This window comes from Triturus cristatus, chromosome 4_1 (assembly GCF_964204655.1).
Source record: "Triturus cristatus chromosome 4_1, aTriCri1.1, whole genome shotgun sequence".
In the NCBI taxonomy this organism is placed as follows: Eukaryota; Metazoa; Chordata; class Amphibia; order Caudata; family Salamandridae; genus Triturus; species Triturus cristatus.
Window position 1 is genome coordinate 1,203,601,673 of NC_140585.1, and position 16,172 is coordinate 1,203,617,844.

Consider the following 16,172-nt stretch of genomic DNA (forward strand, 5'->3'; position numbering starts at 1 on the left):
GAACTATTTTATTATTTTCAAAAAGGAAATCCTAAAGCAGGATATTCTTTTTGAAAACAAAAAAAAACAATGACCCTCTTGTCATGGGAGCATTTTCCTATGGTGTCGGGGTCATTTAAATCTTTTCATTGTCCCTTACTGCCATGTTTTTCATGGTGGCGACAAGCAGTGAAAATTGGTCATGAGTGCGCATAACCCACATACGGCTGGCGGACACCTGGCCAAATCTACAACGCCCTTACAATGTCAAAGGTGTGTGTAGGTGGAAGGAAGGTGTTATGTGCCCGGGAATCAGTATCGGCACCTCACCCAAAGTTTATGTTGTCCAACAAACATGCAGGTCCTACAGATTAGTGGGAACTACATGAAAACGGAACAGCTCAGAATGAGGTGGACGGTCCTTCAGGTTGGTGGAAAGGGTACTCCATAGCTGTTGCAACAAAGTATTCTTTACGTCAACATTTAAATGAGGCCATGAGTTTGTAACTGCCTCCTCGGGCATTGGCAACTGTTTAGCCCTGCAAATTACCACCAACACGTACATGAAATTGAGACATCAACATATTGAGACATCAACATATTTGGGTGTTTTATCAATCTCTTGAATGACTGTGACAACGTTGATTGACTTATACTATGCGGCCAGCGTGAGAGTAGATTGGAATATCTGAGACCAGTGATGAGAGAAATAAGTGACATTCCACTTAAGTGAATAAAGCCAGAGATTTGTGAAATGGGCGATATCTTGGTATAGTGTATAAACTCCTGAGAGCGAATATGTAAGATGTGAGCAAAATAGCCAAATGTCATGCAGAATGTGTAAGTTTGTTGATGCCACTCAGAAGAGATAACGTTATGTTGATTTATGCAGCACACTAATCACCCGAGTGGGTATCCAGACGCTTGGGCAGGTGTTTGATCCCCAAGGTGCTTATACAAAGAGCCAGGTCTTCAGAGTCTTGCAGAACTCTCGAGAATGGAAGCACGAGAAACCCCATAAAAGAACACAAACTTGTAGAACATAGGAATACCTGAACCACAACACTTCCCTCACTCTCTTGTCAGAAGTAGTGTTTATTAAAAATGCACAAACCTTGATAGATGTATTTTAACACTTCAAATTTAGTAGGCTGTTTGTTGGATACATTTATTTTCAGCATTCTCTGTATACACAATTGCAGAAAACTGCTTAATGAAATGCATTAATTAACAAACAGGAGAAACGTTTTACTTTGCACTATTAAAGTGTCATTTTCAAGTCCGAATGTAACCAGCTATATAAGAAATAGAAGAATAGAACTAGGACACCTGATATTCATTGGAAATGGAGGTAGGAGAAAAATTATACAAAGTAGAAAGGGAAAGGATCAATAGTATATAATTGGAAATAGAAACAAGACCATTGTGATATGGAATCATGAAACACCATTGCAGGTTTTCCAAAATTCTGTGAACAAAAATAAGTCAGATTATTTCGGGTTTGAAACAATTAATTAGCCTATTGGACCTTTGGCCCAATAATCACATCACACAAAATCACATGACATCAAGTTCTCTTCCAGCTAAGGATGCTGAAATTCACCTGTTTTACAAATATAATCCACAGCTTGCCCAAAAACAGTAGGAATATATGTAGAATGTGGTTTTTCCCAAAAAGCAGTAGCCTACTGCCTAAATTGGTAGGGCTGGCAAGTATGCATCGCAGGATGATGACAGAATGATTAGAAATCTAAATATTGTGAGCTATGACTGAAATAAGAGCACTGGTGTACAGTTTGTGGGGAGAGGATTGAAACAATAATCTTCCTTCCTTGGCTGAAAACAATAGTTCCAACATTGAAATCAAATCATAAAAAATGGGAGGAAGAAACTGAGAAACCAGTCTCATGTATGAGAGGAAACTGATCAAATTCAAGCGAGGGAGCTGAGATGCAAGATAAACAAGTCATTGTAATGATCATCACCCAAAGAAGAGTTAGACTTCCCAAAGAGGCTGATTTCCAAGTATGATTTGAATAACTGGAGACTTGCACCGAATGAAGAACAGAGACCGGCTAGAACCAATTTCAATTAGTTTCAAGGTGTACATTAACAGGCCAACTCTCTTGGCCAATGTGCGACTTCAGTTTTAATAAATTGGAGGGACCATTGCAGCAAAAGCCAGAAATCTACCCTGTAATTGGCATAGAAGTTGAGTTGTTAAATATACACCATCGTCGTATTTCTACTCTCCTGCTGTTCTGGACAACATTGAAACTGTAGAGATCCTCTTACTTAGAAGCAACCCGCAAATGTCTGCAATGTCCTAAAGTATGACCTAAGGTTTTAGGGTTACATAGTAGTCTTGAATTTGAGTAAACCTGTAATTTTTATCACACAAAAAAATCTGTAGGCTAAATATCCTCTTGGGTCATTCTAATTATAACTAATTATAACTAGAAAAATGGAAATTCACAAAAAGGGTCTTAGGTAAATGGCTGAAGAAGAGAAAGATTGTGGATATTATTAATATTCCCCCAGTATGCTTTGGTATTTTACCCACTGTGTCCATTACATCCTATGTTTAAAACATGAGGTACATGCAGAGGGGGGGGGCATGGCCAGAATTACCATGATGGCAGACACAAACTAGAGTAGCTTCGACCATGCCCCTGGCATCTGACATTATCCTTCTGTGAAATAACGCAGCAATAGCCCTGTTTCCCAGTCCTGGGTAGAGACAACGCTGTGGTGGCCCTCCGTATGTGGGGGAAGTGAATCCGATCAAAGATCGGCTATGAGCGCTGGCCGTGTCGGACTGGGCTTACCTGTGTAACCGGGCCTTGGTGGCTGTCCTGTTTGATGTGGCCCCCTCCCCTGCGAAGGTGACTAGTGGGCTGTGTCCGGTCGCTAGTGGGGCTGTTAGGTTCAGCCTGGCCGGGAGGCGGTAATGGAGAGGAGCAGCGCCCGCTCGACTCTTTGTCTAATGAGCAGATTGCGTCATCCTGGTGTCGCCGATGGAGCCGGCAGCACGAGCTCCCGGAGATTTTGCGACTGCTCTGAGGAATGCCCTGGATGGGGGCCCCTGATTTGTGCATAATCTCAACAAACAGAAAAGAAAACGGGAAGAAAAGGAAGAAAAAAAAGACAGTAAGCAGAGTGAAAATTGGATTGGGGCATCGAACTAAGAACAGCGAGCTTGGCTTGCTGCCAGTGTTTGGTGGAGCTTGCAAACCCGACTGACCCAAGGTAAGCAGTGAGATTGTTGGCACGGCCGCCATCGTACTGAGCGCATCTGGACTGTGTGCAACTGGGTCTGCGGAAAGGGGGGGCTTTCTAAGCCCCGCGTGGTGGGACTCTGAAGCTACGGGAGCTCGAGCCCTCTCCCCCCACGTGCACTGAAGCACCAGCTGTATCGTACAAGGGTGGACGAGAGTAGTGCCTAATCGATGGGGTGTGCTGGAACCCACTGGGGAACACAACTGGCAACATTTGACTGTAACTGGCAGATGGGAAGTGCCTGATGAGCCCCCATATGGACTGTTGCTGCAATACATGCACAACAACATAGCCTAGTGAATAGTATAATTTTTCCTCTGTGGTATTCTAGTACGCAACGGTGTCATCATAGTTAAAGACAAGACCACCAAGCCACCCCAGTCCAATAAAATCGACCATTATACCCAAGTGATCGTACCCATGGGGCAAGTCTCGGAAGTGCATATGGACACAAGCGTGCAGTCACAACACAACAGCCCACCCAAAGAACCTACACTGGCAGATTTACTAATGGCAATACACTCCACACGCTCTGACCTTGTCCAAAAAATAGAGTCAGTCGCCATAGATGTCACTGGGCAGACCTACGTGTGCTAGCGGACCGAGTGACTACCACTGAGACGGTAGTGGCGGACTTAAGATCTGAAGTAAAGTCCCTCTGTGAAACCGTAACCTCACTACAGAAGTTGACCACTCTTTGGAAGATAGAGTGGAGGATGCGGAGGGACGTTCCAGAGAGAAAAACCTCTGCTTCATCAGGTTTTCAGGAAAAACAGAGAGGCAGTCATCAGAATAATTTCTTGAGGAGTGGCTGGGAAAGATCATGCATCCAAAGCCACTATCAAAGTTCTTTACAGTAGAACGGGAGCAAGGATCCTTAGCGCCACCCCCACGGCCTGGGGTACCCCTGATACCCATTATCACCAGGATGTTCAACCACAGAGTCAGAAACGCAATTCTACAACATGTGCCTACGAGAGGTACACCTAACTTCGAGGGGCACCCCATCTCAATATTCCCAGACTATACTTTGAGGGCCCAGGAGCAGCTGCGAACTTTCCTGGTGGTGAAGGCACGTCTACATGAGCGCAATCTGTGCTACAGCCTGGTGTTCCCAGGCAAACTCAGGGTGCAATATCAGGGAAAAACACAGATATTTGCCTCGGCGGCAGAGGCTTCGGCCTGTATTGACGCTCTACCGAGCCCTCCCACTCAATCAACAGGAACAACGAAAACAGCAGCTGAGTCGATGCAGAGACAGCCTTCTTCGTGGCAAAAACGCAGAGCTCTGAGGCCCACACATCTAAAGTCCCAATCGGTGCAAGGGCGCATAGAGGTTTGTTCAGATGGGACACTCCGTGAGTCAGCTGCACAGTCACCGATGCTAGCCTCCCACCGTGATAAACGTAACTCCTCAGACAGCACAGCCGATGGCAAAACGTAATCCTTAACTGTACAGCCAGATTGAAGATTGCTACATGTTAATGGATTTACTGTATACAAACTCTAAGATGTAAAAATTCTCAAACCCAACGGCTCCGGAAATTGGGAGACGGATACTTCTGAATAACATGAGGATTGACACTGGAATTGAAATATATCCTGGGGTAATACCTAATTAAGTGAATTACATATTTTGTTAAAGAAAATTTTCACATTTCCATCGCCAAAAACCCCTACTGTGGGCCTTATTTAAGGTTTGGCGGATAGAGCACAGTCCGTCAGGGTGGAGGAGGACACTTCCGTCACCCTGACAGACTACGTCTGCTAAACGTTGAGATAAACACTGGCCCAGTGGTCAGCTGTATACATTGAAAGGAATTGCTATCAGGGCTATTCCTTTCAACGTTCAAAGGTTTAAAGTTTTTGTCCAGCTGTGGGAGTTTGTTTCTGAAAAACAAAAACCTAATTGTACCCACACTGCTGGAGTTTTCTATAGGGTTTGGGGGTCGTTTCTTTTTTTCCTGTCCCTTACTGTCAGGATTTCCTGGCGAAAGCAGAAAGAGAAAAAAAGACATAACTCCTTTCACCTTAAAGCTGCTAGAGTAGGTATTCAGTTGACGGAGCCAATGGGGGCTTCGTTGATGGAATACTTAAGGTCCACCAATCTCTAAATGAGGCTGGCAGACCAGGGGTTTGATGAGCAAGGTACTCCGCCATATTTGTGACAGAGCACCTTGTTTGATAAACTATAAATTGGGTCCTTTGCGTACGCAGACATAAGAAAGTACCACACCAGGTACATGACTGTAAGACACCACAGCTGATACGAGTCCCCTATGCACTCACAACACATTTCAGGGTAAGCCCTCCTGGCAACCTACACAGACTTTCTCCTTCTGCCATCAGGGGAGTCTATATGGGCTCACACTTTATTCCCCAGGTACCTCTACCAATCCTAACCGTTATGGCTGCAGAAACTAGCAAATGGTATACAACATGTTGCCCAGTCTTCCCATAAACAAACCCACTTAAAAGATAAACTTTGAACTAAAAGCTAAAAATAATACACTTATGCACTATAAATGACAGATCCTGAATTAACTTCTAATGTTATGAAGGAAGAGTGGGTTTCCCATTTCTCTAAAATCTTTGAGTCTGATACTGTATCTAGGGATCCTGGGGATAGGTGGCCGTATATGCCATTGAACATCACCATTCAAGAGGTTTTAGATAGCATAAGGGCAAGTAAAGGAGGAAAAGCCCAGGGACCAGATGGCGTCCCAATCGATGTTTATAAACTGGTCCCTGAAGTCTGGGGGCCTTTGCTTACTAATATCTTTAATGCAGCAGCCTGTAATGAGGTGCCCCCTACTTGGGAAGAATCCATCCTAATACCAATATTTAAGAAAGGAAATCGATGGGACGTTAAGAACTATCGTCCAATCTCCTTGTTGGATTCTTCCGTAAAAGTAATGAGTAGAGTGCTCCTAGTAAGGCTGGAAGAATGGGTGGAGGATAATGGCATTCTAGCAGAGAGCCAGTTTGGGTTTAGGAAGGGCCGAGGTACGATTGAGCAGTGTCTAAATTTAGACCTGCTCATCGGTAAATATACCCTGTCAAAGACTGGCACTATTTATCTCTGCTTTGCGGATTTGAGTAGTGCCTTTGACCTGGTGGACCATGGCATTCTCTGGGCAAAGCTCATTGAAATCGGGGCACCTGAGGGCATTGTGTTTTTCTTAGCACGTCTTTATGCCAAATTACGTGCTTGTGTCCGTTATGGTCCCAACGGGGAATGTACCACTAACTTCGAAATCGGACGCGGAATTAGGCAGGGATGTGTGTTGGCGCCACTGCTATTTACACTTTTTATTAACGAGATTGATCTTTTTCCTAAATCTTTGGCTGTGGACGCCCCCAAAATCAATAAGGACCCAGTCCCAGTGTTATTATACGCGGATGACGCGGTCCTAATTTCACGTACCCCAAATGGCCTTCAGCGATTGATGGATGGCTTTTCTCAATTTATCACAAGTAGAAAGTTAGTGATAAACAAATCCAAAACCTATGTTATGGTATGTGGGCGTAGGAACAGAAAGACCCAGTCTTCCTTCTTTATAGAGGGACAGAAGGTTCAGGCTGTTGATAATTTCTCATACTTGGGGGTCACCTTTTCAAATAAAAAAAATATTTGGGTTAATGAACATAAGAATGTCAGGGCCAAGATGGCGAGGAGTGCTCATGGAATTTTTTCCATGGCCACGAAACTTGGAGACAGGCGGGTTCAGGATATGCTTAAAATCTTTCAGTCCCGCTGTGTTTCGATTGCCTTATACGGAGATGGAATTTGGGGCCATGCCCCGGCGGGATCTCTTCAGGTCGAGGAGAATCTTTTTCTGAAGAGACTTTTGTGTTTGCCAAGCTCTGTTTCCAATGTTCTAGTGCATAACGAATTGGGTATTTACCATCTTGCCGATCTGATCCTCCTTAGGCCTCTGTTGCTATGGCGTTCCATCTGGATAAAAGAAGAGACCTCATTATGTAGAGCTATTATTTCTGATTGCCTCTCTTTGGACCACCATCTGAAGATCCCATGGTTAAAGTATATCGTGAATAGTTTTCATGAGATCTTTAATATTAATATCATGGTGGATCACTGTGGGGCCAATGTGTTGTCTAAAGCAGAGCTTAAGCACTGCTTTTTACAACAGCTCTCCACTAGGAGGTTACAAAACAGTTTGGAACTTTCCTCCTGTGTTCTTTATTATGATCTAAATGAATTTGTAGGTCTCCAACCGTATCTGTTACAAGTGAGCTGGAAGTCACATCGGTTTGTGTTGGCCAGATTTAGAACAGGAATAGCCCACAATCTTGTTGCTTTCCCCTTTCAGTACCTACATCCTGTTGGCCCCTGTCCATGTGACAATACTACCCCCCAAAGTACCGTGCACTTCCTTTTGCTTTGTCAGTTGTATAAACATCTGCGGATTGCTTACCTGAAACCCTTATTTGTTAAATTTGGAGTTAGATCAATACATGACTGTATGAGCTTGCTTTTTAATTTACATCATCCTGATGTTTGTTTTTATACAGCTACCTTTCTTCTTAAATCAATTAATGCAAGGAAAAGTATGCTTTTTTAATTTTTTAATATTGTCGTATATTTTGCCCATGACTCTGTTTTATATTTTATGCTGTGCTTTTATGGTCTTGTTAAATGTACCGAATAAAGCCTTATGAAATGAAATGAAATGACAGATCCTTTCTTTGTCCTCTAAGATTTAGACCAGTTTCAATTTACCACACTCACTAGTGCACCTTTTAGGACCACTTAACTCATGCACCAGTTATTTGTTACAGAATGTGCAGTGTTATGGGGTTATGTGCTACAAATACCACGTGTGAACACCATTTTAAATATTAGAATTTCAGTGTGTTATGATATATATAATCTTTATTTTAACAATGTAATTGCACCCTTCATAAATCCCTGTGCGCCATTATCAAGAGGTCGAAACATCCGGTCGGCTGAAGTCTCTGTTGATATTGTCCTGAAATAATGAAACCAGGATAAAACAACAGTTTTTTTAAAGACAAGAATTGTGGAAAAAGGTCAACTTGCACAGAAGGTCAGTGTCTAGATGGAGTTACTACTTAACCACGAAAACTTAAGAAAACTGCAGCAAGAACATTATGGTATTATGAACTGTTCTACATGCATTCATATATTAATAAAGTGTGCAATATTATTGCAATAGAGAATTGAATATTGTCTAAATATGGAATTCACTTGATTTTGGGGTATCCCCGGATATATTACGATGTCCCTTGTACTAAGGCGCAACAAAAAAGTGGATAGATTTTTTCGAGAATTGGATAAGCGCATACTCATTAGGACAATCCTAGTACCACTGATTATTAAACCGTTTATGTACAGGTAAGCCCCACACACTTAAATCCTTACTCTAAATACTGAACAAAGAAAAGGACAATTAACAAAAGGAACTTAGTCAATAAAAGAGGAGAGTTGTGTTATGACAAACAAGGCTTGATGAACGTAAATTGGACTGGTAGAACAAAGAGGAAGGCTGCTAGCAAATAGAATTCAATGTACAAAAAAGGTTCTAACAATAAGAAAGACGATTCGTAGAACAAAGAAAAGGCTGTCTAACAAAGAGAAGGCTGGTAAATCAATGATACGAATTGTTCATATAAAGACTTAAAATTGTTGATCAAATTGTGGCTGGTTGATGGAAGAGAAAGTGATCCAACAGAACCATAGTTGGTCAAAGGGAGGCTCCTACGGCAGATCAAAGTGGTGACAGAAGACTAGCGGTTTCTACAAATAAAAAGGTTTAGCTGACCAAAGAGAATATGGTTTGAACAAAAAGAGGAAAGTGGTTGGTGAAAGGGAAGACTGTGTAAAAGAAGAGAGGAATGGTTGATACAGAGAAGATTGGTTACCCAAACAACGTAGTGGTAAATGAGCCTCATCTTGGATAAAGCCTAGGAATTCAGAAGACAGTAAGAAAAAGAGGTTGCCTAACAAGAAGAGTTTCCAGAAAAGGAGAATAGATGTCACCAAAAGTATAGCGCAAGGTCACAAAAAGAGAAAAATAGTCAACTGTACAGATGTCACTTAAAAAAAAATGAGAACCAAGTAAAGGAGATCATCTCGGACAAGAGATAGGGCACTCAAGAAAGCCCTGTATCGGGTATCACTTCATTGAAATGTGAGCGAATAATGCAGGCAATGTTACTGTGTGCTATGCAGGTGTTCACTAAGGGGACCCTGTGCTGGTACCATCTTTGGGGAGAAGGTCATACATAATGCAATGAAACTCAGAAGGTGTACTTAATACAGTGACAGCCAACCCCGCAACGGGGTAAGGTCGGCACTAAAGCTGTAATCCAATCAAGCAAGATCCTTCTGTGGTCCCTCCACGACCTCATGCTTGTTGGTTTGCAAAGTCGTCTTAAAGCTTAGTGATCACATAATCTGTCAAGATTGTTGGACAGTACGACAGCGGTATGTAGAATAGCTTGGCATCCCAGCCGGCAGCGTAGCGGGTTCGCGGGTACACAGCGGTCAACCCGTGCTCCATGCTATCTGTGACCGGTGACAGGTTGGTCTTCATCGTATCGAGCATTCCGTCTAAACTCTTGTAAACTGCATGCATGAAAAAAAGAAACATGGGACAAGTGAGATTAGAAAAATACTTTTGGTTTACATTTTACAATCCAGGTTTTTACCTTATAATACATTTTACCTACATTTGTGGACACTGGGAGACCTCCATCAAAAAACAGGAAGCAGAGAATGGATTTAAATAAATTTGCAGGCAATGGTGGTGTGTTGAAGTTGGGAAGGTTATGCGAGTGCTTGCCTGGAAGAGAGGCTGCACAAGTAAGTCCAGCAATGCGTCCGTTTGAGACTGTGACAGGTTGAACTGAAGCACACACATGAAAAGAATGGTGATCCCTCTCCCCATGTGAATGGTTCACCGTGTGTCTAAAATAGTATTCCATAACAGTCCTCTGTAGTAGCCATAGTAGAAGTAGTGATGTACCCCCTTATCAACCAGCAACAAGTTATTCACCCAGTAGTACAGGTTCCCTCCAGGGATGAGGTCATGGTTAGATCCAAGGCATGGAGCGATCAATGAGTAAGTTGAGGAAGCAACTATTGACAATTTCAAGGAGTGCCCTTCAGCAATTTAGAATTCAGGATCAGCAAATCGTACCTGTTATTAGGTGTCATTGACTCAACTATTTCCTTGTAATCTATACACAACATCAGATCACGCTCATTGGGTTACCAAGTAGGTAGGGCATTGTGCCAGCAGGATGATTCTGGTTCGCCTATTTCTGACCACGTCCCAATCTATGGAAAACGGCGCTTGTTGTTTACCAATTCTCACAAGTCAATACTACAAGAGCTTTAAATGCACTTTCCTGCATGACAGTTTTCTGTAGCATGCTACCGGACTGACCTGGTGATAGACAGTCCTTCATGTTTAGCAGCCTCACTTTAGATTGGTTCTTCTCAGTCTGGAACTAGCAATATCTGGCCAATCTTCATCTCTGCTGATGGCCACGTAGCTTAACAGGCCTGGAGAGCTCCCACACCACTGCCTATATCTTTATCATGAAGTATGTAATGGCCTTTAATGTTTGCCTTTCGATTAGGGAAGATGATGTTTGAAGGTTAGCGGATAAGTACCCTTGAAGATCCAAGTGCTGTCATGGTGCCAATGCAAGTGGTTATACGAAATTACAACGCGTGTTTTTACCCCACATGCCTTTACCACACATTTTTTTTAAACACATGCCTTTACCATGCACATATCTTTACCACGCAGGTAAGTATAAATAAGGTAAGTGAAATATATATGTGTGTTTATATATAACTTTTGAGGGGGGGAGATCCCGCAAACCACCCTTTCTAAATTACCCTTGCCACTCTATGCCCTTACTCACCCCTAAGCCCTAAAAAGTACCCTTTCCACCCTATACCTCTACACCGTACAAATTCCCTTACCATCCTATACCTCTACCTACCCCTAAACCCTAAAATACCATTACCCACCACTAAACCCTAAAAATACCCTTACCAGCCAGAAGCCTTATCCACTACAAAACCCTAAAAATACCCTTACCACTCTTTACCCCTATCCACACATTAAACCCTTATATAATATATATATGTGTGTGTGTGTGTGTGTGTGTGTGTGTGTGTGTGTGTGTGTGTGTGTATATATGCGATATATTATCTACTGGCGGTCGCCACTAGATAGTTATAGTTAGGACCGTGTTTCCATAGGAAATCTGAAAATTCTATTTTGAATAACTTTGGCGCCGGTTGACGAATCCTCGCGAAATTTTCAAAACTAATGGGGCGCTCCGCTCAGCTCCTACCCTGAAAGTCTCGGGGTGATTCGTCAAGCGGGGGCCGAGAAAAAAGGGGGGTCCCAAAATGCGTTTTCCCCATGCATTTTCCCATAGGACCTTTAGTCGAAGGTACAGCCCGAACGGCTGAACAGAATTACTTGAAATTTGGCAGAGAGGTACTCCTCAGGTCAGGCATGTGCCTTTTGCATGTATGGAGTCAATCTGTTCAGTATTTCCTGAGAAAATTGCAGTTAAAAGTACATCAATATCTCTAGGCGCGCACGGTGCGCGCACCCTAACGTGCGCGAGCGTAATTCTGATTGGTGGTTACATGTCAGTCAACGTTCGAATCGGTCGAAATCAGGAAGTGTCGGCCGCCATTTTGTTTGTTGTGGGTGCGAGAGTGAAAAAGAGAGGTGGTGAACGTGAAAAGGGGGCAGGGTAGAAAGTTCCTGACCCCCTAGCCTTGGTCAGGGGGTACCTAAAGGACCCCGAAGGGTGAAAAAACATTGTATTTTTTTTTTTTTTTAAATCGCGGGTGCACGCACGGTGTGCGCACGGTGAAAAACCTTAAAAAAAAATCATACATAACTTAGCATTTAAAAAACCGTACAAATTCACTTAAAAAACCATAGGTTTCACACACGTTATAGTTCGGAATTAGCATTTAAAAAACCTTGCAAATTCACTTAAAAAACCATAGGTTTCACACATGTTATAGTTAGGTGGACATTTCACTCGTAAAAAACCAATGAAATTCCCCCGTTATAGTTAGTTCAGATAACTATAACTCGCGCGACCGCCACTCTATCACAAGGATGATGTCATCAGTGATGTCATGAGTGATGCCACTGACCATGTCATGAGTGATGTAATATGTGACGTCATGAGCAGTGGATTGCGGGCGCGCGAGTTATAGTTATCTGAACTAACTATAACGGGGGAATTTCATTGGTTTTTTACGAGTGAAATGTCCACCTAACTATAACATGTGTGAAACCTATGGTTTTTTAAGTGAATATATATATGTGTGTGTGTGTGTATGTGTGTGTGTGTATATATATATATATATATATATTTATATTAACTGTAAATGGTAAAGGTATGTGTGGTAAAAGCACCACAAATTGCATGCATGGTAAATGCTGCGTCGTAAAGGCACTGTGTGGTAAAAGATTGCTGTAAAGAATGTAGTCTAATGCAAATTCAGATTGGAGGAGTGCAAGGAGAGAAGGGAAGACACCAGAAGGAATTGGTTACCACGGAGATGGAAGTGAGCCAGAGAATTGCTGACCATCATATCCACTTGCCTGGACCAATGAATGGAAGTGTATTCTCCCAGAGTGAGCATTTGGCTCAAGCAAGACTCTGCAAATAACATAGATCTTAGCATGGTTGAGAACACAGGTGACAGAAGTGCAGGACAGCATTCAGGAGGAGATACTAGGGCAGACAGGAGGGCATTATAGACCAGAATGCAAAGCATTTGCATCAGGCAGCCCAGTGGATGATCAGGACCAAGATAGAAGGCTTTAATTAACCCTTTTACTGAGGAGCTTGAATAGCTGAGAGACGAGCAGAGGCACCCTCAGAGCTACAGTGATGAGTGGGAGGCTCCCCAGAGACACACAGCATGCCATACCTATCTGTGTGAATATTGGACTCCCACATCCCTTCAAAGGATGAAATTAAAAGTCACAAACCCAAAGTGGAATCTGGAGGTAACCTACTGATTAAAAAGGACAAGGCAGGAAGGAACTCAGGACCTGATGTGGATCTTGGCGGATGGGCTACTCTGTCACAACGGTGACCGCTATCCCATCTGCCAAAATATAAATCCCATAGGATATAATGCAACTTATATTTCGGCGGAAAGGATATCCATCACCGTTGTAACAAAGTAACTCATACACCAAGATCTAAATCAAGCCCTCTGTCCACTTTCTACAATCACCATCTAGTGCTGTAGCTCCAGAGGAACGAGTTCAAAGGGTGGCTTGGAGAGCAGAGATATCCTCTCAGGCAGCTGCATCGGTTCCACAAGACAGCACCTAGTATTGAGTAAGGTTTGCCCAGGGATTAACAATGTAGCAATAAAGCTAGAGAAACAGGGCTTCTTGAAGACATGCATTTCTAAACAAAATAATAAAGCCCCTTCAATAGGACAAGGTGTTTTTTAGTCCTTCTGCTGCTCCTGTCAATTAAGACTATCTCCAGAAGCCACACAGGGACACAGGAAATTGTAATGAAAGAAAAAGCAAGACAGTTTCTTCATTTCCACAGAACTCCTCCTGAAGTTTCCATACTGTATCCCAAGTGAGAAATATGGGCTCAATATCACTCAGGAGCATTTACTAAATTACAAGTGGGACAATGTTTTGGAGTGGAGGCAGATCGAGCCGGAAATGCCAAGATAATACTAAATAACCTCTGGTTTCTTCCAGCGGATCTCTCTGGCAATAATGATTCCTCTTACCCTATTGGTCTAAGTCAGAATCTGCCAATACATATATCCTCTCAATATAGAAATAAGAACCAAGCACTCATTACGCCTTATGCCTCACGCTTTCATATACAGAGAAACTTGCATTAACTGCTTCACTCCAAAGGTTGGTCAGGTGGGAAGTAGTCAGTCTAATGGATTATTAATATAGCATGTTTAATCTGCACTGGATGAGCCCTCATATCAGCTCTAAATTCACATACCAAGCTGAACTGTTCGGCCACACGTTGGTTCATGTAATTAAAATGGTCTTCTATGTCTATTTCACAGAGAGGGTGGATCTTTAAAATCACAGGATGGATGGTGGCAGCAAAATGATGCAGGTGTCAAATGGCATATCCCCATTCATGGTTCCAGCATAATAAATCCATACCAAAGGTATTAGGCAAATAGCAAGAAATACCGCTAACAAAGGGCAGGTTGCTGTCAGTCATGGAGATACATATACCTGGGATGGCATAGCAGACTTGGATGGGAGCCAATAGTCTAAATATTTTGTATTATTTTAGCAATTCATCACGTAGCGTTGACATATCGTATCCAGGCAGACGGCTATCAGCAGTGACTGGAATAAACCTATACTGATCTAGCATCGGGAAACCCTAATGGGGTATCTGAGCACTTTATAAAACCTCTATAATAATATTATAATAAGAACAGAAACTTCCAACTTACTTTCTGAAGAGGTTTAGAATCCAACTCCTGACTCAGTGAAGCCAAGATGTTTACTGAGACTGTGAAAGAGAGTCTAGAGCCTAGAGGTAATAGACAATGCCAGAGGAAGGCAGAAAACGAAGAAAGTAGATGGTCTGAGAGAGAAGGGCGTGCCAGAGAGCAGGGAGTTGAGAGAGAAAAAGGAACCAGAGCAGGACGGTTAGTGCTGCCACTTGGACAGGGCATCCTCAATATAAATATCATGAGCTCCCAAGCTGCCTCATATTGTAGCCGACAAGGACAAACAGAGAACTCACCGTTCTGGTAAGAGTCTTCTCCATAGGCCTCCTTCACTTCTGAGGGGACCTGGCACCAGATCCTCTCCATAGACTTCCTCATCAGCTCCTTGTCGCCAAGTCCAGTTTTGAAGCTTCCTGGCTCAATGATGGAGACTTTAACCCCAAAAGGAGAGAGGTCACGCCTGCAATAAAACAATCAACATCAGACATCTCTCATCCAGAACATCCCATAGTTGATAGTTTTTTGTGCAGTAAAGAAATTTCAAGCACAGTTTTTAATCTCCTCACATTATCTTCAGAGGGAGATTTAAGTCCATTCAAACGTCCACACAGTGACACTACCTTTTCAGATGAAGTGGAGCAGATTTGCTCAAACCTTTTATTGACTGGCTTTCGATCTCGTTGAATGGCCCTTTCTTTTTGCAGATTTACAACACTTTGGCCCCAAATTCTGTGCCTGGATGCAACTCCTGTACACACAGCCTCTGGCGCATGTGGTAGTCAATGGACGAGTCTCCGCCGACTTTCCTCTAGGTCGCGGGTCAAGACAGGGTTGTCCGTTGTCTCCCCTCCTGTTTGCTCTCATACTGGAGCCGCTGGTGGCGTGGATAAGGAGGGATCCAATGATACGCGGGCTCACGTGGACGGAGGGATGGGAGGATCGCATCTCCCTGTATGCTGATGACATCTTACTTTATATGGCATCCCCCAGACCAGGGGTCTCCAACCAGTCGATCGCGAGCTACCGGTAGCTCGCTGACCCCCTGGTAGTAGCTCGTGCTGGCATCTGATAATCAAGGCTTCGTTCAGAGCCCCAGTGTTTATTTATTTGCCCTTCATTGTCTTTTTAGGTTTTTTATCCTGTTTTCCTTGTTTGCCCGCCCTAAAATAGCTGCTCAGATTGGCTGAGCTGAGTTTAGCTGGGGCGGGGCAAGCCGAAGAACATGACGTTCTTTCTGAAGTCTGGCACAAGCGGGAACCACACTACCTGCCTTTTCCAGGCTTGCGGCATGATTAGAGATCTGCCTTTTGATCCTACGCCTAGCAGAGCAGCAGATCGGTATGTGAACTACTGGTCTCATAGCTGTATATTTTGTAAATCGGCTCCACGCATGCAAGGTGCT

At 43.1% G+C, this 16,172-nt stretch overlaps 1 protein-coding gene across 3 annotated transcripts in view; it reads right to left on the reverse strand.

Moving 5' to 3' along the window:
• Positions 1-1,056: 1,056 nt before the first annotated feature.
• LOC146856394 (retinol dehydrogenase 7-like) overlaps positions 1,057-16,172 on the reverse strand; it is a 107,754-nt gene continuing 92,638 nt past the window's right edge. For all 3 annotated transcript variants that reach the window (XM_085654519.1, XM_085654521.1, XM_085654520.1), the window contains 2 exons: positions 15,067-15,230; positions 1,057-9,871 (listed from right to left, as the gene is read on the reverse strand). In XM_085654519.1, coding sequence (XP_085510645.1) covers positions 9,678-9,871; positions 15,067-15,230 — 358 coding nt within the window. In that variant the 3' untranslated portion in view covers positions 1,057-9,677. The remainder of the gene's footprint in view (positions 9,872-15,066; positions 15,231-16,172) is intronic.